The 24679-nt window shown below is 38.9% G+C and overlaps 1 protein-coding gene across 3 annotated transcripts in view; it reads right to left on the reverse strand.

Moving 5' to 3' along the window:
• The window catches only part of birc6 (baculoviral IAP repeat containing 6), a 195409-nt gene that overhangs the window by 40825 nt on the left and 129905 nt on the right, over positions 1-24679 (reverse strand). For all 3 annotated transcript variants that reach the window (XM_061964628.2, XM_061964627.2, XM_061964626.2), the window contains exons 61-64: positions 24156-24489; positions 20495-20712; positions 19911-20075; positions 15112-15283 (exon numbers count right to left, since the gene is read on the reverse strand). In XM_061964628.2, the coding sequence (XP_061820612.2) occupies positions 15112-15283; positions 19911-20075; positions 20495-20712; positions 24156-24489 (889 nt within the window). The remainder of the gene's footprint in view (positions 1-15111; positions 15284-19910; positions 20076-20494; positions 20713-24155; positions 24490-24679) is intronic.

Here is a 24679-nt window from a genome sequence, read left to right on the forward strand (position 1 = left end):
CTGACATGAGGGTATGTCTACAGAATATATTAATTGATGAAAATTGGGCTGTCTGCACTCTCAAAGTGCATGTTGTTGCCAAATGTATTTCATATGCTGTAAACCTAGTTCATAGTTGTTAGTTTCCTTTAATGCCAAACAAACACATACCAATCGTTGGTTAGAAGGCGATCGCCGAAGTCGTCCTCGCTTTCTCCCGTGTCGCTGGCTGTCGTGTCGTTTTCGTCGGTTTTGCTTGCATACGGTTCAAACCGATATGGCTCAATAGCTTCAGTTTCTTCTTCAATTTCGTTTTCGCTACCTGCCTCCACACTACAACCATCTGTTTCAATACATTTGTAATCTGTTGAATCACTTAAGCCGCTGAAATCCGAGTCTGAATCCGAGCTAATGTTGCTATAGCTTGCTGTTCTTTCCACCATGTTTGTTTGTGTTGGCTTCACTATGTGACATCACAGGAAAATAGACGGGTGGTTAAAATCAGGCACTTTGAAGCTTTTTTTAGGGATATTGCGTGATGGGTAAAATTTTGAAAAAAACTTCGAAAAATATAACAAGCCACTGGGAACTGATATTTAATGGTTTTAACAATTCTGAAATTGTGATAATGTTCCCCTTTACAGCTTTTAGCACGTAATGATGTAACTACTATTTGTAGTGTAAGATAGCTGGTGGTGTTTTTGTTATATTTTTTGTCAAAAAAAATTTAACAGAGCAAGTTGCAAATAGCTGAGCCCCTTTAAAATATGTATTTCTTTGTAAATCACATTCTTATTTTTCAAAAATGTTTGTATTGGATGAATTTGCTGGTGGTAACCTATGATATGGTTATAATAACAGACATATTGATTTATGCTGGAAATGTATCTGAAATTAAACAAAACTGTCACAAAGGCATGACATAAAATGGCATTTTGTAACAACATAAATACCACCTAAATAAATTAGTAGAATTCAAATCAAAATGAGTACCAAAAAATATCAATTGAAGGGCTGATTTTACACAAACAAAACATTCTTAACAGCAATCAATGTGCTTGTTCTTTGTAAGACTAGTGCAAAAGATGTAGACCAAAGTTGGTACAGGGGATGTTGAGGTACTATCGCTCATCTGATCATTATTAGCGAAAGCAGAAAATACAGCTACAATACTAGTCTGGTGACCAGCAATAGCTTTTATCTTTTTCTTCGGTAGCATTTTTGGGTTCTCCTTTCCCTGCTTCCCTTTTCGTCAGAAGCAGCATGTATTCGCAGACACCGTCTTAGTGTAACAAAACAAAAGGAATGAAAGCACGGACAGAAATGTTTTGTTAAGTAACTTGTTTCATCAAGGAAACAATCACTTGTGGCAGTAATAAGATAAATCAAAATGTATACTTTACACCAATAAAGACACTAATGGTGAGAATTATTTTTGAAATATTGGTAATCTAATTTGGCTTTTGTTTCCATTTTGAACATTCCACAAAATGGGGCCATTTCCCTTTTCTTTGACAATCACTATATACGCTTTATCTTGCTTGTCATCACTCCCCCCGAGAGTTGCGTGGAAGTGCATCCAAATGTTTATGCGTTACATGCTCGTTTCATTTGACTTTATTTTATTTTATTTTATTTTCCAGTTGCTAATATGTCTTTCTAATTCCAAACACAGTGGCTAAAAGGCTCCAGTAATTTCAGGTGTTAAACTCCTCCCCAAAGTAAAATGCCTGCGTGGCCTGATAGCTTTCACATGGATAGAGCCTTCTGAGACGACTAACGCCGTGATGTCGTTACACCTTCAATAAATAAAGCTTTTGATTCTGATTGTCGTTCTGATTCTGAGAAGGCAGCGTGGACAATTTGCATAAAGAACGGCTCTCAAACGAACAAATTACAACTGCTAATTGGTTCTCATTGTTCACTTGAAAGAGACGTTCAACAAAAGTTCGCAAAAGTCACGTCTCTAATTGTAGCCCCGTAGCCAACCGCTATACTGACAATGAAGTAGGTTTACTTATTTCATTACAGCACGTCCCCTAAACGTTAAAACACAATCGACCTGAATGAGCACAACATTGAGCAGAGCATTGAGTTTATTTACTATCAAGTTTCTATCTTTAATTGTTCAAATGAAATCCGTGGTGACTGGCTCGTTGTTTTGCTAGCAGTTTAACTAGCATGTCGCAAGAGCAGCAATGCTGTGTACTAGATCTACTCGACATTCATTGCACCGGTCACCCGGGTGCAATGGCCCTTTGAGACACTTGTGATAAGGGCTATAGAAATAAACTTTGATCGATGATTGATTGATTTGTACACATGATCACGTCTGCACTGAGCAAATGCACGGGTTGATAAAACGCTAGCATGAATGCTGACAACAATGTTCCTTTTCCCCAAATCTTGCTCTATTTGATCCACTCTTTATGGATTTATTTTATTCATTCCATTTTCATTTATCATTCAATTAATTGATTTATTATTGACTTATATAGACCCAGGCCTACAATTGTACACATTTTTAAATGCTTCTGGACATTGTTAATGTTTTTTAATGCCATTTAAGGCCTTAATTGCCGCAAAACCCTTTCAAAGACCACAATACTGATTGAGAAGTACTTTTTGGAAGTGCAATGCAGGCTACGCAAGATGGTTTTTGGAGGGGGGAGAGCGAGCCCTTGGCGAAAGAGGGAAAAAAAGGCAGGGATGTCTAAGCTTTTTGACTGGGGGGCCGCATTGGGCTAAAAAAATTGGCAAGGAAAGCACCATATCTGTGTGTGTGTATATATATATATATATATATATATATATATATATATATATATATATATATATATATATATATATATATATATATATATATATATATATATATACACACAGTCATGCTCATAAGTTTACATACCATGGGAGAATTTATGATTTCTTGGCCAGTCTTCAGAGAATATGAATAACACAAAAACCTTTCTTCCACTCATGCTTAATGGTTGTGTGTAGCTATTTATTGGCAAACAACTGTGTTTACTCTTTTCAAATCAAAATGACAAAAAAAGTACCCAAATGACCCTGATCAAAAGTGACTTTGATCTGGTAACATGCACAAAAGTTGACACAAACGTTAGGTTGGAATGGCTAATCAAGGTTCCAAACCTCAACTGTGACATGTTTGTTTGTAATTAAGGTGTGTGTATAAAAGGTCAGTGAGTTTCTGGGCTTCTGACAGACCATTGCATCTTTCATCCAGTGCTGCACAGATGTTTCTGGATTCTGAGTCATGGGGAAGGCAAAATAATTGTCAAAGGATCTGCGAGAAAAGGTAATTGAACTGCATAAAACAGGAAAGGGGTATAAAAAGACATCCAAGGAATTGAGAATGCCAATCAGCAGTGTTCAAACGCTGATTAAGAAGTGGAAAAAGAGGGATTCAGGTAGACCAGCAAAGATTTCAGCCACAACTGCAAGGAAAATTGTTCGAGATGCAAATAAATATCCACAAATAACTTCAGCTGAAATACAGGACTCTCTGAAAAATTGTGGTTTGGCTGTTTCAAGATGCACAATAAGGAGGCACTTGAAGAAAAATGGGCTGCATGGTCGAGTCGCCAGAGGCAGTGGGCATTGCGATGGGTAGAATGGATGAATCTTGCACTTCAGGGTGAGACATTTCAGATTCTGACTCGCTCAGGTAGGGGCAGAGAAAATTCCACAATTTCTGCATAAGTTACACGTTAGTTTGTAATGTTAATCAGCTAACCACGCTAGCTAACGTTAGGCTAAAACACTAAATAATAACACTAAAATACTTATACTATAAAGCTTGCGATTGTGAAATCCTTTTAAAGCTACATACCTTGAAAAAATTCACAAGAAAAACAGTTGTAGATGGCGGTTTCTTCTTCGTGTAGTTCGTAGTTTATTCTTCAACCAAGCCATGATGAATGATTACAAAAACTATCTCAGCCATTAACTCCACAGCTGCCGGGCTTGTTGTGTAATGTGGGACTACAGGGTTGTACGTTACACCGATACTAAACTACTATATAAGGGACAAGCGGTAGAAAATGGATGGATGGATGAACTACTGCCTTTGGAAAATACCGGTTATTATTTTACATAGATGTTCAAACAACTACTGGTTTTTGAAAATTATTAGCGCAGCCAAAACCTCCCACGTAGCGTAAACTAATGCAAGTGAATTGACTGAATTTCATAATAAAATCCCACTATTTTATTTGTGTTTTATCTTTAACATTGCGTGTTTTATCTGCTACTTGTCTTATCTGTGTACTTTTAGCCTTATCATTTCCGGTATTTACTAATGATTGTATTTGTCTTAAAGCACAGATTGTGAAGTGAAGTGAAGTGAATTATATTTGTGTAGCGCTTTTCTCTAGTGACTCAAAGCGCTTTACATAGTGAAACCCAATATCTAAGTTACATTTAAACCAGTGTGGGTGGCACTGGGAGCAGGTGGGTAAAGTGTCTTGCCCAAGGACACAACAGCAGTGACTAGGATGGCGGAAGCGAGGATCGAACCTGCAACCCTCAAGTTGCTGGCACGGCCAGTCTACCAACCGAGCTATACCGCCCCTGTTGGCAATCATGAAGCATTTAATACAATGTCGATGAGGCTTTCTAATTTAATCTAACCTAATTCTAGATTATGGCAGGCTTTATCTAATATGTAAAACAATTAATAATAAATAAACTGTTCTTTGAGAGCAATAAGAAACATGTTTAATCATTAGTTTTATCATAAATGTTCTGTTAAAATGAAGCCAATAGGGAAATGTTTTATGGTCCTTTATTTTGAAAAGTATCAAACAGTATTGAAATATATAATGTACATTTTGGTACAAAAATATTGGTGTCGGGACAACTCTAGGTGGGACGTATGTGCAAACGTAACTATGTAGTTGCTTACGTACCCGAACGTGACGTAGCAAGTGATGTCCCATATTCTAGGGAAGATTACAAATCTCTACTCCTTGTTGCTTCATTTTGAGGGTGTAGTGGTAGTGGTGAGGGCCAGTGGTGAGTGAGGGGGTGTAATGGGATTGAGTCTTAATCTATCCATGCATCCATTTTCTACCGCTTGTCCCTTTCTGGGTCGCGACTAGTTCTTTATAGTCCTTTTGTTTTCACAGGCCTGCCGGGTGTCCGTTTTCAGCCGACGCAGCTAGCTTTTTGCATGCTCATCATTTTTAGTCCCTCACGAATGTATTAGCCCACAAGGCTGCTAGTGTTTTAAATGGCATTCCTGTTCAATAGAAAGAGTAACTGCATCCATTTTTTTCTGTTTTAAAATCATGTATGCAAATGTCAAGCCTTTATAATAGGCATTAATAAGTTCATACCGTATTTCATTAAGTACTGTCAAAAAATTTGATTAAATAAAATTTCGCAGATTATTACTTTCTTGCATAAGCTTTAAAAAACACAATTTTCACCAATCAATTTTACTGTCAGAATATCATACCCACTTAAATTAGTTTTTTTACTTGACTGTACATGTAATTTATTTGCTGGAGACTGAGTACGGAAGGAATAAGGAATAAAAGTAAGTATTCATCATTGTATCTGTGTGTCTTATCTATATAAATGATAAATAAATAAATGATAAATGGGTTGTACTTGTATAGCGCTTTTCTACCTTCAAGGTACTCAAAGCGCTTTGACACTACTTCCACATTTACCCATTCACACACACATTCACACACTGATGGAGGGAGCTGCCATGCAAGGCGCTAACCAGCACCCATCAGGAACAAGGGTGAAGTGTCTTGCTCAGGACACAACGAGGTTGGTACTAGGTGGGGATTGAACCAGGGACCCTCGGGTTGCGCACGGCCACTCTTCCACTGCGCCACGCCGTCCCCAAATATTATTTATTAGTTGAATGCAGTCAGGCATGATGTTTTACAAGCCGGATGTATTATTGTGAAGTTGGTGTGATTGGCTTTGGAGAGCTCTTAGAATGTAATGTACGACATGATGGTGGGAGTCAAAGTTTGATTTAAAAAAAAAAAGGATTGTTTTAGATAAGTAGCTGTTAAATAGTTGTTCTCTTTTTAATATTGTTTTCCTGTATTTAATCTATTTGTCTATTATAAGTGTATTTCATGTGTTCTGTGTACAGTGTGAATGACTTGGGAGTTAATGTGTGTACATTTAAGTAAAAGATCTGATTTACACTATAAAACTTGGCTTACATCAATGTCTTTAAAATGGAACGCATTCATAATCCGAGGACCTGTCCATCCAACAACAACGACCAACATTTTAGACAAATTAAATAAGTAGGCAATCACCACTCCAACTCTACTTCAGTTTGGGGGTCCTTGGCCTGGAAAACCTTAAAGACCCTTGAGCGAAGTGTCATAGTTTCTCACCAATTTGAGTCACCGAAAAACACTGCCCTTAACGCCTCCTCAGAGAATTGAACGGCATGCGCTCAACTCCTACACAGAACTCAAAGGCTCATGACAATTTATGAAAAGACAACATAGTGACAACAGTACTCAGAAGCATAAACCAGCTGGAGTCACAGCAAAAGGATGACGGAGCCGCAGGTTGCAGACCTCTGAGTTAGCATGCACATGATGAATGGTGATGACTGTAAAATTCGAACCACTTCATTAGTGTTTCACATTTTACAGTTTTACAGCAAACAAAGACCAGAGACAACAAAGCGGGCATGGGTGCTGTTAAAGAATGCACCCTTTGGAGATAATGCCCCCTGTGTCTTTTCACCGCCTCCTGCTTTGTCTTCCAGTTTGCTTCAAGCACCTTCATTTTACCGCTGTGCAATCCCTCTGCCCAAAAACAACAGCTGATGATGGGCTTCACTGAATACAAACAGACATTAGGGATGATTGTACCTCCTTTTTCTACATTTATGTTGTTCAGGTGGAAGCTTGGCTTGTGTGTGCAGAAGCAGCCCCCACAGCAGGGAGAGGGGAGGGGAAAACCGTAATCGTGAGCAATGTTGTTTCCCCCACCCTCCTTTCTTCTTCGCACATAACCCCCCTTCTCCCCATCCGCCTTCATTGCCACAGCCATCAGGGGCCATTCTCCCTCTCTCTCTCCATCATTCTGCTTGGTTATGCAATGCACAGTCTTCCCACGGTGTCTCGCTGGTGTTGAGGAGCCACCGTAACATTGCCGTTACTGGCGGTGGGTGAAGATCCCTACTGCCATACTGATTATCTGGCTCTGTGACTACCTCTTCACAGTCATCTAATCCATGGAATATTTTGACTTTTTGTGCTCCTCTGGAATATGGTCAATCAGACCTGCGTAATTCAGGGACATACTTGGAGGCTCGATGGCATAGAGACACGTGCAGGGAAATCGACACGCCTCGCAGACATAATGATACATCAGTTGGGGTTGGATGCTTCCAGACTGAGCAGGAGACTTTATTGAGAAGCCCTAATTGCAAGGTTTCCTACAGGAATCCGACGCAGGCAAGATGGAAGCGGCAGAACAAGCGCGGTGTGTAAATCTATCAACAATATGAGGAGGGAGTTTGGAGAATTGTGTAGAAGAGTTGAGACAAGGGAAGAAGATCCAGTGAGACAAAAATGGGTTCATCCTTATTTCTTCAACCATGGCAGAATTACTGGTACTAAAACTATAATTTGGAATAATACCAACATGGGAGGGTCTGATTGCAGGGACATTAGACAAGACTGGTGGCGCTATGAACTGGAAGAAACAACATGCTTTTCCCTGAAGTACAGTGACAATGTTGCCATTTTTTCCTCCCCTTATTGTTGACCAATCACTGGGATTACACATCTATAGACTGTCTCCCTTCTCCTGTAATAAAGCCAATGTGTTTTTAAGAGGATGTAAACAATGTTTTTCATCCTGCTCTTAAGATAAGTAAGACTCTTCTTTTAAATCATGTTTTATTGACTTCAAATGCCATATTTTATACACAAGTGACCGCTTGGGGTATAAAAGGAAAGGATTGTAGAAAGCTTTTCATTCACAAATACACCCACCACCGTTTTTTTTGGAAACATTTCTCTATTAGGAAATATACGACACAATCTTTGTCTTTTCTTTCATGAGGAAGACGTGACGGATGCTCAACAACTACATCGAGCACCTGAGGTGTTTAATCATTTACAGCACATGAAAATGAGTGGGCGGATGTGAAAGGCTCTAATGGCAGCATTTAATCATGCTTCTTTTGACAGGCATGACTGCTATTAAGCATAACCACTGGTGATTTAACAGTTTCATCTCAGATAATCCAAGGTTGGTGCTGAGCAAGGGCTGGTATAAAGCCTGCTGTTGTCAGGGATTTTAGCTACTACTTGTGGTAAGTCTCCAAGTACGGGTGTGTAAATTGGTGAAAGGATCGCTATCCAACAACTGTTTTTAATATGGTACAATTATCAGGGTGATCTGCTCACTATCAACCTAATTAATTTGTCATAGTTATAATAGTGAGATTTTAATTTCTTCTTTTTTTCCCCCAGATACGAATCACCTTGACAGATTAGGTGATCTGCAGCATTATGGGCACCACAGTAGTAACCCTTGATGATGTGCGAGCACTGGAGCTCAAGGAGGAGCAAGAGGAGTCTATCTTGGCCATGCTCGGCATTGTTGGCACGTTCCTCAACCTGTTTGTCATTGTTTTTGTGTATATCTACACCACATTGTAGTGGACAAGCAGACGACAACTGCATCCACGCAAGACAAGGAGGAGGACTAGAAATTAGAGATCAACCCTTGATGGACAAGTTTGACATGGACCTCATCCTCAGTGAGAGGAGGGACAATATGGACAGGAAGTGTCCAAGTGATGATATGAACAAAAAAATAAATCACAGTAGTGAGCTGGAAAGATAACAAAGGGCTGGGTAAAGCAGCATGGACAATCTACTGCTGGACCATGATCAACATGAGCAAGAACCCAACCAGGACCAATCAACTGCCACTCTAAATCCTTTTATTAATATTTGCTGAGATTTCCTAATAACATATCGAAATTGGTTTTCGGTGTTTTATAATTTAATATGGATTCAAAAAAACATTGACATCAATTCAGTTGTTTTTACATGTCAAATACAGTGGCAACTAGGTTTTTGTAGACCATACCAGTATGACACCAGACCGGGTTCAGTTGACAAAATTTGGAAAAATATTTTTGCAGCCTAAAACACTAGAGATCTGCCATATAGAGGACCTTTCACTAGCTTTTTGCAGTCAGCCTTTAAAACCAGCAGGTAGCTGCTGCTGTTTAAACAAGGCTATTTATTTCTGAATTTTGTAACTGACAAAAATCAAATGTCCACTGCAGAGGACACTGGTTCTCAGGAATGTAGAAAAATAATAACAATGAAAGAAGATATGAGGCCCACACTGGTCCTTAACTTTCAAGAAATGTGCCACCCAAAATAGCCCTGATATAATGCCAAAACATTACATGTAACAAACTAAACCGTTTGCCCAAATATCATTCTGCAGAATGTAGTATCGAAACAGCTGACTCAGACTTGCTTTTTTTTTAAATTGACTACGACTGCAAAATAATCCACCTTTGGGTCCAACAAAGGTGAGTGATAGAACTTTGATAGAGAAGGTGGGAAACACTGTTGAATTCAAGAAGGAACTGATAAACTAGTTCAAATCTGTGAAGGGAGCTGAAACTTTGAGTTGGCAAACCTCCAAACTTTCATAGTTTGAAGAGTAACTGGAAAGAGAAGTGGACCAACATCCCTCCTGAAACGCTTGTGAAACTACAAGACTTGCCAACACGGCTTTCTCTACCAAATACTTGGGGATTCAATATTTATTCTGCTCAATAAAATACAAATATAACTATTTATCTTAATTTTAATGTTTTTTTCTTCTTATATTGTAATTTTAATTGTCAATCCAGTAATTTGACAGTTTTACAGCCATTGACAGGTACAGCTATTTATTTCCGAATTCTATAACAAATGTCCACTGCAGAGGACACTGGGTCTAAGGAATATACAAAATAAGAACAATAGTGAAGGGTCCTGGTCCTTAGCCTTTCTGAAAAGTTAAGTTGAATAGCCCTAAAGTATAGCAAGGTGCAAGGCTGACAGGCCTCAGGAGCTCTTGAGCGAAAGGCCTCAGGAGCTCTTGAGCAAGACAGAGGTGTTCATCCAGCGTGATGTAAAGAGAAAAACTAGAGGTATTCTGGTTAGTTAAAGTATTACAATGAATTTGTTAAACCAATTAATGTAATTCGTTTTGAAATCTCCTCAACCTTTTTTTTATAATTTTTATGTAGCTGATCTATCATTGTTTTTTTGGATGAATATATGATTAATTATTTCCATTTCTGGCACTTCAGTGAGGACATCCAACTACGATTTCGGTCTATGGTATCATTCCAGTCCTCAAATGTCACGTGATTGGTGATCTTTTCTTCCAGATGTGGTCAAATTATTTTCAAAACAGTTATTCAATATTTGACAATATGGGTGTTTTTTGCAATTTTTCAATAAAATATTGCCAATAATCTTGTTTGTGAAACAACATTCTTGATCATGTTTAATATGAGCCATTGTAATGTCTCGTACAGGGGTGTACAGCAGCACCATGAATAAGGAGTTTAGCCCCATACCGCTATATATTGGGGAGTGGCAAACATCTCGTTTGAAAGATAGTAACACTTTGGTCTAGTTTTCTAGACATATGATTTTGAGTAAGTATTAATTTGGAAAGCCACCTTTTGGCAGGCCAAACATAACTCAAGAGGGCCACATTTACCGACAGGCACCACTTTAGTAACCCCTGGTCTAGTATTTTACTATAGTATAATTTCTACTGTACACATGATCCCAATTTTGTTCTCTCAGATCATTTTAATAGCATTGATACTGACCTTGTTTATGCTTTTTTTGTTTATCTTTCTCCAAAAATGAGCGGTGTCTGATATCAGCAAAAAAACATGTTTGGATTATATGTGCTTGCAAGTAAGATGTTTGATATAATCTTTGATATACAAGCAGTCCTGCAGCGTGTTTACTTGCGCAGAGCATTTAACAAAGCCAGTTAACATCTAAATGTCCTCCAAAAGGCACACAAGGTTGGTCTTTTCTTGTATTTTAGTCAAGTCATTTACAAAAGGTAAAAATGATGGACTAAAGGCTACTCTATGTATGCACACAATAGCACAAAAGCTAGACGTACGTACGTACGTACGTACGTAATAAGTGTTTCTGAATGTAAAATATTGCAGTCTAAAACAGCACATTTTTCAATAATAACAAGTATCAAATAAGTTGCATATTACTTACATGTACAAAGTCTCCAAGGCAGAAGTGTATTAAAAAGCATACAGTAAACAAATGTGTCCACATAATTCAACTTACTGTGTCATGAGCTTAACTTAATTATTGTTGCAAAAAAAACCCTCCCCAGCAATAGTCTATTCCACACGGTTAATAGTAAATGGGTTAGTGTTTTTATACCCAACATTGTTTTGTATTTGGTTCATTTCACTTTATCAAACCTCAAAGTATGAATGATTCCTGCTGATATCGTATCTGATCAATATTGGTTTTAGACAATACTCAATACTCATGGAAGGTATCGTATCAGAAGGGAAAAGGTTAGGACGCCCCTACCACTAACACTGCCACTCGTCTTCCCTGCTTGTTCTTTCTGTTCATGTAGTTATGTTTATATTGTTGCAGAAAATCGAACTTGATGTACTTTATGTATCAATCCAATCCAATCCACTTTATTTATATAGCACATTTAAACAACAAAATGTTTCCAAAGTGCTGCACAACAATATTAAAAACAATATTCAAATATTATCCTTAGCTCCACCAATGACTGAAAAAAACAGAAAATAAATACATATAAAACCAATATAAAAAAAAATAAAAAAATAAACATGAATAAAAACGATTTCAAAGGGTAAAACCTATTAAAACAGTAAATAGAAATCAACATTTTAAAAACACAGAGGACAACAGAGGACCCAAAAAAACAATATAAAATAAATATGATTAAAAACGATTTTAAAGGGTAAAACCAATTAAAACAGTAAATTGAAATTTTAAAAACACAGAGGACAACAGAGGACCACACAACTCACGTAGTGTTAAAAGCCAGAGAATAAAAGTGGGTCTTAAGACAAGACTTAAAACACTCCACTGTGGGAGCAGTTCGAACATGGAGGGGCAGAGTGTTCCAGAGCTTAGGGCCGACCACAGAGAAGGCCCTGTCTCCCCTGGTTTTATCTACTGCAGTTAATGGTCCAAGTAGATACAGTGCATCCGGAAAGTATTCACAGCGCTTTTTTTTCTCCACATTTTGTCACGTTATAGCATCATTCCAAGATGGAATAGTTCATTTTTGTCCTCAAAATTGTACACAAAATGACACTTTTGTGTGCGTCCATCCATCCATCCATTTTCTACCGCTTGTCCCTTTTGGGGTCGCGGGGGGTGCTGGAGCCTATTTCCGCTGCATTCGGGCGGAAGGAAGGGTACACCCTGGACAAGTCGCCCCCTCATCACAGGGCCAACACAAATAGACAGACAACATTCACACTCACATTCACACACTAGAGCCAATTTAGTGTTGCCAATCAACCTATCCCCAGGTGCATGTCTTTGGAGGAGGGAGGAAGCCGGAGTACCAGGAGGTAACCCACGCAGTCACGGGGAGAACATGCAAACTCCACACAGAAAGATCCCGAGCCCGGGATTGAACTCAGGACTACTCAGGACCTTAGTATTGTGAGGCACATGCACTAACCTCTGTTTCACCGTGCTGTGCAAATTTCTTAAAAACAAACAAAAACATCAACTGTATGTAAGTATTCACAGCCTTTGCCATTAAGCTCAAAAGTGAGCTCAGGGGCATCTTGTTTAAACTAAGCATCCTTGAGATGTACTATACAGTATAATTGGATCCCACCTGTGCTGAATTTAGCTGCTTGGACATGATTTGGAAAAGTGTACACTTGACAGTGCAAAGCTGAGCACAAACCAAGAATGAAGTTGAAGGAATGGTCTGTAGACCTCCGAGACAGGATTGTCTCGAGGCACAAATCTGGGAAAGGGTACGAAAAAATATTGGCTTCGTTGAAGGTCCTTATTAGCACAGTGGCCTCAACCATCCATAAATGGAAGTTGGAACTACCTGGATTCTCCGTCTAAACTGAGCAATTGGGAGAAAAGGGCCCAAAACTTGTATTTTAAGTTAACATTTACTAATCACTTTCAAATAGTAAATTATTATTTGTATTCGTATTCTTTGATCAATTGTATACATCAGTGCTTCTCACTAGAGATGTCCGACAATATCGGCCTGCCGATATTATCGGCCGATAAATGCGTTAAAATGTAATAATGGAAATTATCGGTATCAGGTTTTTTTTATTATCGGTATCGTTTTTTTTTTTTTTTTTTTTTTTTAATTAAATCAACATAAAAAACACAAGATACACTTACAATTAGTGCACCAACCCAAAAAACATCCCTCCCCCATTTACACTCATTCACACAAAAGTGTTGTTTCTTTCTGTTATTAATATTCTGGTTCCTACATTATATATCAATATATATCAATACAGTCTGAAAGGGATACAGTCCGTAAGCACACATGATTGTACGTGCTGCTGGTCCACGAATAGTACTAACCTTTAACAGTTAATTTTACTAATTTTCATTAATTACTAGTTTCTATGTAACAGTTTTTGTATTGTTTTACTTTATTTTTTATTCAAGAAAATGTTTTTAATTTATTTATCTTATTTTATAAAAATTTTTAAAAGTACCTTATCTTCACCATACCTGGTTGTCCAAATTAGGCATAATAATGTGTTAATTCCACGACTGTATACATCGGTATCGGTTGATATCGGTATCGGTAATTAAAGAGTTGGACAATATCGGAATATCGGCAAAAAGCCATTATCGGACATCCCTACTTCTCACCTTTGGTTTTGCAAACAGCAAGTGGAGACCCAGATTGAATAATTTTTTTTAACTCAAATACTGTAGCTTACATTTAATGAAAATACATCGAAGTGCAGTTTGAATTTGAGGTAGTGTAAAATAATGTGTAGCAACACATAAAACATACACAGGATCACAATCAGTAAAGGCAGATTGTTCCGTGCAGAATTATACGAAGCGTTGTTGCTTCCCTACGGTTTACTACTGCGGTATATTCTTCCACTTCTACTGAGGTATTTCCGCCATGTTTTACCGAGGAATTATGCTAACAGCTGATCACCGTGATCAAACTCATATAATGATAAATATAAATCGCGATCACTGATTACGATTATATAATCGCCCAGGCCTACTAGCAACACAATGTGAGCTCCGTCAGTGAGACCTTTTCTCTAGCGAGGTCCATTTGAATGATTTTGCGAATTCTTCCAAATGTTGTCTTTGCTAGTGCTGGTCATATTTTTTTGTTTTCTTCTTTGCTCCGCTCACAACATTGTGAGTGGGCCGAAGCACAACAGTGATTTGACATTACATAGTGATGTGACGCGTACACACAAAATGTTCGGTCCAGAAAGGGGTATTGTCCCGTGCAGGGCGGATCGTATGGCCCGGTATTTTAGCGAATACCATTGCATCCCTAGTGAATCTGTCTTTTTTATGTCATCAAGCTTTGTTCTGTTTCTCACTAAAATGCATGTTGATTTCTTATCTTAATTCAGCTATCTGTTTTTGCTCCTTTTCCCTTTTCTGTAGTACTGAATAGTCTGGTCTCACCTCCAGTCATGCACACAGATCATAAACCTTACAGTTATTCAAATTCCTTCATAAAACCATTTATTTCCTTCTAACAGCTCTTTGTACATCATTGGAGGAGGAGGGCTCTCTGCTTTTCATTACAACGAGCTCTCTTCCATGAATACCGGTACATAAATTCCACGAATCCTCCCCACAAACAAAGTAGCTGGACTTGGCTAATGACAACATAAATACATGGACTTGTAATTCAAAAACAACCATATTAACCCAAGTGAAAATGAAGAATACAGAGTAGCATCTAGTATCTGTACTAGGCGAGTAGCAAACTGCTGCTAGAGTGGACTGTGTAGCATTTCATTGAACTGGACAACACTTCCATAAATTTTAAGAATCTTACCAGAGTCGTTACGTAGGTAGGAAGACATAGCAGGGATAAGACAGGACTGGCTCAGTAACTCCTGCAGCACTGCTGGAAGTGCTGAGCTGTTGTGGGTTCTGCTCTCTGATGAAGATGCAGCAGAACTGTGGAAGCTACTGGAACCTGCTGGATTAATGTAGCTGGCCAAGACCTAGAAAACAAAACAACATCCATGTAATACGAGACGCCAGAGACAAAATGAGAAGATACTATGCAAGATGATGTAAAATCTACACACCCCTATAAATCCTAGTTTTATAGAATAGTATGTATAAAGATGAAATTATATCTTTACACGTAAGTAGAAAAAAACTTTAATCCTGCTACGTAAAATAAGAAATAATATTGTTTAAATGTGCACACCCTTCGTACAGGCGGTCCTTGTGTTATGACACTCCCACATGATAAATGTAGAAAAATAAATTTACCGTAGGTATGTGCATGTGTTCTGATAGGCAGACTGAACAATACGAAGGTGGTAAGGCTGAAATATACTCTTGCATCTTGATTTGTTTATAGCTCTTCAGTGGGGGCTGGTGCGTGACTTGCAATTCTCTTCCAAAACACTAAGGGGCAGTGTCTCCAGAAGGAGCACATGCAGCTGTCTTTGACTAGTTTTTTACATTTGTGAGAGCAATGACAACCTTTGTGAATATGAACTGTGCAACCCCTGAAGGATATTGCGACAGAGGACAGGCAAATTGGCAATGCTATTCGGCTGTTCATGACATGGGACTAGCGAGAGCTTTGTAAATGAAAATAAATAAAACTGTTGAATAACTATTGTAACAAACTGTTGGCGTTAATGTTTATGTTCATGTGTTACTGATGTTCAAAATTCTCATATTCGGAGGAGTACCACATTTTTCGGAGTACAATTCGCACCGGCCGAAAATGCATAATAAAGAAGGAAAAAAACATATATAAGTCACACTGGAGTAGGGCTGCAACAACTAATCGATTAAATTCGATTATAAAAATAATTGGCGATTAATTTAGTCATCGATTCGTTGGATCCATCCACGTTTTTTTTTTTTTTTTTTAACTTTTATTTATAAACTGCAACATTTACAAACAGGTGAGAAACAATAATCAAAATAATAGGGGTGTAACGGTACATGTATTTGTATTGAACCGTTTCGGTACGGGGGTTTCGTTTCGGTGCGGAAGTGTACTGAACGAGTTTCCACACGGACATGTTAAGTAGCGTACTACACGTTGTGTAAACAATACTCAAAATGCCGGACATTCGAGGCATTTATGAAACTCCGCCCTGACAGCCCCGCAAAAGAGGACATGTCCGGTGAAAAGAGGACGTATGGTCAGTCTACCCTAGCCCGTTAGCTGCTAGCATGCTAGCAAAAGAGGACGAGTAGCGATCGGTTTCACCGGACGTGAAACCAATCGCTGCTAGCATGCTAGCAGCGACCGGGCTAGGTCCTGACCATACGTCCCCTTTTCACTGGACATGTCCTCTTTTGCGGGGCTGTCGGGCGGTGTTTCTTAAATGCTTCAAATGTCCGGCATTTTGAGTTAGGGTTGCGTGTATTTTCAATGTACGTTCAGGGTTAAGAAGGTTAAAAACACAACAAATTGTGCGTGCAGCAACATTCCTGAGGGAGGGGTATGGCGTCACATTAGTGCCAAAAATCCGAGCGCATAAAAACTGTTATCGCGCGCTGATTCTCCACTTCGTGCGCGCGCTCGACACCCATTTGCGCGCGCGCGCGACACCCTTTTGCGCGCGCGCGGCGCCTTTTTGCGTGCGCCCGGCGCCTTTCTGCGCGCGCGCGACGCCTTTCTGCGCGCTCCCTGTGTACTCCTGGCATCTCTCCTCGCGCTGTCATGTTTCTTTTTGGCACTTTGGGGGTGGGTATGCTTAGACGGCCCCTCCTTTCTGATTGGCTCTGAGCATTTTTCATATGACCAATCATTCTCCAGTGTAGCAACGTTGTAGCCATCTTACCTCGGCCATCTAGCCTCAATCATTACATTGATGTCAATGGTACATGTACTAATTAAATTACCATAACTTGCTCGATTTTCGACCAATTTACAAACGGTTTGCCTTGTTACAAATCTTATTACATGTAGATATGACATAGGATGCTGTACCTGTTGAAATTACCTCTTTCGCTTTAAAAAAAAAAAAAGACTTAATTGTGCAACATAGTTGTGTAGGGTCAGTGTTAGTCAGTTCTCTGATTATTTTAAACTGTTTCAGAATACATTATTAAAAGCTATTTTTAACATTTTAAAAACAAAATTCAAAGATTATTTCATTAATTTTATGGCTGAATCAAAAGAAATTCCATAAATTAGAAAACAAATGTTCAAGAAGAAGTGAAAATATAAAATAATGTTATGGTTGGATGTTATTGCTGGTGGACCAGTTCTGGCTGAAAGATGTGATTATGGTGTTTGTTGTCTTATTATTTATTTGGGTCACATTTTGTATTACCCTGTATTGTGTTTATGTGGTATGAAATAAACTTCATCAGCGCGCGACATTTTTTTATCCACTTCTTCCTCCGTAAATCTTGATACATATTGACGATGACCCGCCCTGCTATACTTCTGATTGGCTCTGAGCATTTTTCGCCTGACCAATCAGAAAGAAGGGGCCGTCCAAGCATACCCGCCCCCAAAATGCCAAAAAGAAACATGACAGCGCGAGGAGAGATGCCAGGAGTAAACAGAGAGCGCGCAGAAAGGCGTCGCACGCGCGCAGAAAGGCGTCGCACGCGCGCAGAAAGACACCGCGCGCGCGCAAAAAGGCACCGCGCTCGCGCAAAAAGGCACCGCGCGCGCACGAAGTGGAGAATCAGCGCGCGATAACAGTTTTTATGCGCTCGGATTTTTGGCACTAATGTGACGCCATAGAGGGGGAGAGACAGAGAGAGCGAGAGTTATGATAAATGCGCATGCGTCGCCGGGCTCTGCTTTTTATCGATACATTTATCAGATTTAATTTTTTATTATCTATAGCAGGGGTGTCAAAAGTGTGCATTTTTGTAACATTTTCCTTGTTTTATTTGGCAAGTTGAAAGAACATGGTGCCAGTATGCTGTTTTTTTTCAATAAAATACTGGAAAGGATAGAAATGTAGTTTGTCTCTTTTATCCGATTATTAATCGAAGTAATAATCGACAGATTAATCGATTATCAAATTAATCGTTAGTTGGAGCCCTACACCGGAGTATAAATCGCATTTTTGGGGGAAATGTATTTGATAAAACCCAACACCAAGAATAGACATTTGAAAGGCAATTTAAAATAAATAAAGAATAGTGAACAACAGGCTGAATAAGTGTACGTTATATGAGGCATAAATAACATAGCATATTATGGTAAGAGTCATTCAAATAACTATAACATATAGAACATGCTATACGTTTACCAAACAATCTGTCACTCCTAATCGCTAAATCCGATGAAATCTTATACGTCTAGTCTCTTACGTGAATGAGCTAAATAATATTATTTGATATTTTAAGGTGATGTGTTAATAATTTTACACATAAGTCGCTCCTGAGTATAAGTCGCACCCGGCCAAACTATAAAAAAAACTGCGACTTATAGTCCGAAAAATACGGTAAGTGTTTGAGAGAGAAAAAGACGCGTGTGCACAAGAAAGAATGTGTGTCTGAATTGAAACTGTTAGCACAAGATTGGCAATAAAAGTTAAAAAGAGCGTCATACTTTGTAAGGCTTCTTCTGGACGCAACAACACAACAATCTGAAAAACTACATTAGTTAACTACTTTTAGAGCGCAGCGAGATATTAGGGTACATAATATCAGTTTTCATGCAAATGTTTAATCACTGTTGCGTTAGCAATAATTTGCTCAGGGATCCTCGACAAAAGCTGACCAATGACAGCTCTGCGGTCCCAACGTCACTGACGGGAAGTTAGACTTTTTGGTGGGTGCACATCAGTGTCTGTGGGAAGGTGCACAGGGGGAGGAGCAAGACGGCATCACTTATGCAAGCTACGTGATGCGAGAGTATATTTCAGCCTTTAGGCTGAACAATACGCTGGCGACTTCACCTCTATAGTATTCTCTCTTGGAAAGATAAGTCTGTGAGGTAATATTGACTTGCGTGTATTGACTACAAGTGGTGATGATGCGCTGAAAACACAGAAGTACATTTTTCTTAAGTTATGTTTCTTAGTTCCATTAACACTAACACTGCAAGAACGCATTCATTCTGCACTCCATCCAGTTGTACAATCACTCTACGTACGGTCGTAGATAATACTGGTTTATTACTATACTATGCTTAACGTTACCACACCTTTCTTTGTTTGTAGTGTATATTTAAGTTGCATTTACTTATAATTTATTGTATTTTTTACTTGTCCCATTCTATTGCTGCTATTAATATTATATAGTATCTATTTTGTATTGTTTTTACTGTCTTTTACATTTTGTTTATTATTTCTTCCTTTTTTAGTGCCCTTGAGATTGTTTTAGTTATCTTTTCCTCTTGTAAACGAGCTATTGTGTCAAACAATTTCCTTTGGGGATCAATAAAGTTGATCCGAGTCTAAAACAGAAGCAAGGAAACTGAACAGAAACCATTGAACTGATGCTGTACTGCAGCAAAACGCTGCAAAAATGAGCACAGAAAAACAAAGGATGAGGTGTTACAGTACATGTCAACAATGCAACAAAATGATCCTAACAAGGTATGGTGTCATTGTGAGCACTGCTTGATCAAGCAAGGCACTATCAAAACCTTGATCACCATGTGGCCATTTCTTGTGCACTCACTTGTAGGAGACACGTGACATGCTCTTCTTCAAGCCTCTGTTTGGTAAGAGCCTGCTCAACATCCCATCCTGAAGCTGTGGATCCAGTGCCAAAACCAGTTCCTTTAGCCCAGTACAGCTGCTGCTCCTCGCTTGTCCCTCCGCCATGACAGCTTGACATCTGTGGCTATTAAGACAGATGCATGAAATTGTAAGAAAATTAGATCCTGAAATTCAACAGGCATTAATTAGAACAGCTACCTCAGCCATCTTATCATGTACACTGGGCATCAAACCAGAGTCTGCTGACTGAGAGGTGAGAGCGCTAGGCTACAACGGCATGCAGCTTCCTAAAACGGCATGCAGCTTCCTAAAATTGTTTGTACCTTGGAGTATAAAAAACTCCAACATTGCAGATGAATATATCAAAAATCTAATAGTGATTGATCAAAAATCTAACCTCCACAGTTGCATTCAGCAAACTTTTATAATGGAACACATAGGAAAGACTACGAAACAATTTTCAATGTTCTCCCTAAAATAATGATAGTGAAAACACTGAAAATGATTGCTGTTATTCTGTGGTGGAAGCCAAAGAGTTTGTACCTCGGAGACATTGCTGTTTGCATTGGGGTTTCGGGGGGCATGGTGGCTGAGAGCTGATAAGCAGGCCAAAATAAGGTGTATGGCACCAATCTCCAGAGCCATGCGACGTAGCAGCACACCATCATCAGTGGTCAGAGGAGTACTGCTGAACAGAGCTCGCAGGACGTGAAAGGGCAGCGTAGGCAACACATTGGCTGACGGAGATTGCAGGATATGACCTGAAGGATATAAAAACATGCATTTAAATGTACTCAGCTAAATGGGTTACCGGTACATGTCTGGGTTGAGTACAAGGTTCAAGGTTTCTAGTAGTTTAGTCACATTATTTAAAATGAATGTTCAAGATACAGTGGAACCCTCTAAGTCAACATCCTGATAAGTCAAAATTTGAATCTATACGGTACAGATTCATGGTACCTGTGAATCGATACCGGTACTCAAAATTACCAATTTTCGTACTCAACAGTGGCAATTTTCAGTACCGGTACTTTTGTGTGTGTGTTGATAAGTATTTATTGTTTCTGATAAAATATTTTTTTTATTGCAACATTTAAAAATGAGCTGATTATGATAACTGCTGTTCAGTTGTTACATCTTTTTTCATTATCACATTTCGGAGTCTCATTTGCAGGTATGACATTAAATTGCAATTGCAGTTACCAGTCCAAGATGTTAGATGGCAGTATGGTATAGTTTATGGTAGAGTCATGTATAAAGAGAGTATGGCCAACTAAAAAAACGGGGCCATGCAACCTACCAAAGACGTGTGCGACTGTGCCCGGAACCATGCAATTGCTGTCGTTTTAACCTTAGTTTTCTTGAGGGAATAAACCAAAACATACGTCTAAATATAGTTTTAAACATACTCCAGCTCATAAACTTACAATAAAACATGTTTTTATTTCGTCAAAGTATAACTTTGCAGCCGTATTTGACGCACTCTGCTGCTACATTCATGCAGTGTTTAGTGACCAGCAGGTTTTCTAACACGCACCCGATGGCATAATAAACTTAAAAAAATACACAGAATGACTAAAAAAACAAAAAACTTTTACCCTCATTTTGCTTTGTATATAATTTTAACTGTTTGCAAATGTACAAGGACATTGAATTTCTATCATTGTGATTCAATAAATAATGGGTTCAAGTAGTGTCAAAGCGCTTTGAGTACCTTGAAGGTAGAAAAGCGCTATACAAGTACAACCCATTTATTTATTTATTTAAATGTTCTTGATAGAAAACATTATGTATTATTCTGGAGCTTTCTTTTTTGTAACATGGTAAGTGAATGTATGTACTTTTGTAGTTATTTCCCCATATTTTGGCACACTGGTGATCAGTAGAGAATATGGAGTGTTTTTTGGTCCAGAACATATTTTGCTTCATTCATGATTTTATGTTTTTATATGAGATTTCCAGTTAGATTTATCATCAATTATTACACCCAAAATGTAGTCTGTTTTACTCTTTCAATGTCTACTTAGTTTATTTGTCTCTCTTTTGCTGTTACCGAATTGCTTTATTTTAGTTTTAAAGAAATTCAGAGATCAATGCTAATCAGTAGCATGCCATTAGGAAAGCCAACGTATATCAGCATAAAGCCAGCACATTTTTAGAAAGGTGGTGCCTTACTCAACTTGAGCATTTTTTGAGGCAATTTCTTAGTTGCCATTGAAAATTGCAACATTACTGCTGGAGTGATCGTCAAGTGCCGAAGTGCGCCATGTCCCAGATACTAAAACATGGCACCATTAAATTTGTAACGGGATTCGGTCATTTCCAAAAAAGTACCAGATTCGGTACAAATCCCCAAGACCAGCAGACTGCTTCTCGATTAGTGGGGCAAATACCATGGAAGGATGTGAGAGGCATGGATGGACTTAAAGTAATGTGTCTTTATTCACGCTTGAGCGATACACAAGTCTCCAGCGAGGTGGCACTGACTATCAAGCTGCCTAGTAGAGAAAGTGCACAGGAACAAAGGTATACCAAGTTGATGGAGGGTTAAAGTTGAAGGTGTTTTGGATGGGGTGAAAACATTTCCTGTCCCACAAGAGGGGAAAGACATCAAAAAATTAATGATCACAGATGTAGAACAAGTCATCAAGTCTTGGTCCGCCATGTTTGTTATGAGTGAAAAGTAAAGATGAGACTTTCGCAAACAAGTCAAGTCTGTTGAACGGCATCTCTAAACAAAGTGTGAGAGCTGATTCCCATGTGTGAGCCGTTAGTTTGGTACACACATCATCTGGGGTAGTATAATTTAGCATTCACATTTTTATCATGTCCCAATTTTTTTTTCTCATTTAATTACATACGTTGTATACTGTATTTGTTCTGTATTGTGAACCAGCTCTTTCTCATTGTGTCCCATTGGGTTGAGTTTTTTCTTGCCCTGATGTGGGATCTGAGCCGAGGATGTCGTTGTGGCTTGTGCAGCCCTTTGAGACACTTGTGATTTAGGGCTATATAAGTAAACTTTGATTGATTGAGCTCTTGTTCTCCCCAATATTTTTTAGATGAGGGGAAATGCCAAATGGTGATGTAATTATCAAAGCATGGGGATATGGCACCACTTTATGGATTAATTACAAATAAAACACAAATGAAATTATTAATATTTAGTATGTACCAGTATATAATGGTGTTAAATTAAATTATTCTGCTTCAAATCTTATAACTGCTACCAGCAATAGCTTTTTTTGATTAGGGGCGGCGTGGCTCAGTTGGTAGCGTGCCCATCCCAGCAACTTGAGGGTTCCAAGTTCGAGCCCTGCTTGTGCCATCCTAGTCACTGCCGTTGTGTACTTGACATACATGCTCCCAGTGCTGCCCACACTGGTTAAAATGCAAATTAGATAATGGGTTTCCAATATGTAAAGCGCTTTGAGTCACTAGAGAAAAGCGCTATATAAATATAATTCACTTCACTTCGAACAAGTTACTTAATGAAAATTAAGAAATATAAAAACGAGTCAGTCTTTTGAACGTCTCTGTGAAAGTAATGACTTCCCAAGAACCGACTCCCTACCAATAGCAATAAATCCCATCTCTACTAAAAAGTGCTCGCTTATGTCAATGTACATAGACCGCTTATGCCGTCATAAAATGTAAGAGCCAAATGGGTGATTGCTATAAAAAAATGGGTCAGTTTATGAGGACATGTGTTCAACGTCGCTCCATATTTTGCAACAGCAGATTTGTGGTTATGTATAAGTGGAACTGTCACTTGTCTTCAGAGCTTGGCATTGAACCAAGGACCTGCTCTTCTTTCACGGTAGACGTTCTTTCATCGCCCTTTCTACTACTATAAACTCTGTAAAAATCCTTCCACTCTCTATCCCGCTTATACTCATAAGGGTTCCTTTCGTAAACAAAAAAACTGTCTTTTTCTTTTTTTTATGTCCGAGGTACGTATGCTGAAAATACTTTTATGATCACTTACTTACTTTGTCTTTACTTGAGTAAGCAATAGATAGTTTTTGTTATGTCGACAACAGCTTATGTCAAAATGAGTCAGCCAGTACGAGGGCTGTAGACTTGAAGGGGTATCCTTGTATAAGAAAGAAATTATCTCAAAAAGACAAGGTTGTACGATACAAAATATGGAGGTTGTACAAATTGATAGTGACAAAGTATATGTCAAATGATTCCAACTTACTGCCCTCGCCATCATCCGTGACACCAAGTACCAGGCGTAGCAGACACTGAGCATGTTTCCTCTCCTTCAGCAGCACTTCGGCGTAGCCTGGAAGGCGCAGAAACAGGCCGAACGCTGCCAAGGAATGCGCGGGGATCGGTGACATTGTTTGCACCGAGGAGGACGATGAAGATGAAGTTTGCGACTGCTGCTTGTTGATGGGTGGCGGCTCAGTGGCGATGGACTCGGGCGCCTCGTACACTAGCTCTCCAGACTGCTCAATGGTGACCCACTCAAACTGATCCGTGTCCTTCGGCTTTTCCTGCGTTGCAGGTGGCACAACTGGGGCACTGACCTGTGGCCAAGCATTGGAGAGAATGAAGAAGGGAGTTCACTGTTTGGTATATTTTGCAATAGAGATAGAGCAATAGAAAGATGCAGCTCTAATTCATGCGATTGCTCCTCTGCATGTGACAGAGAGCAGAACGACAAGCTTCAGCGTAAATAAAATAAGCTTTGTTGAATAAAGGCATAATGTATTACAA

The sequence above is a fragment of the Nerophis lumbriciformis genome, linkage group LG02 (assembly GCF_033978685.3).
Source record: "Nerophis lumbriciformis linkage group LG02, RoL_Nlum_v2.1, whole genome shotgun sequence".
NCBI classification, from domain to species: domain Eukaryota; kingdom Metazoa; phylum Chordata; class Actinopteri; order Syngnathiformes; family Syngnathidae; genus Nerophis; species Nerophis lumbriciformis.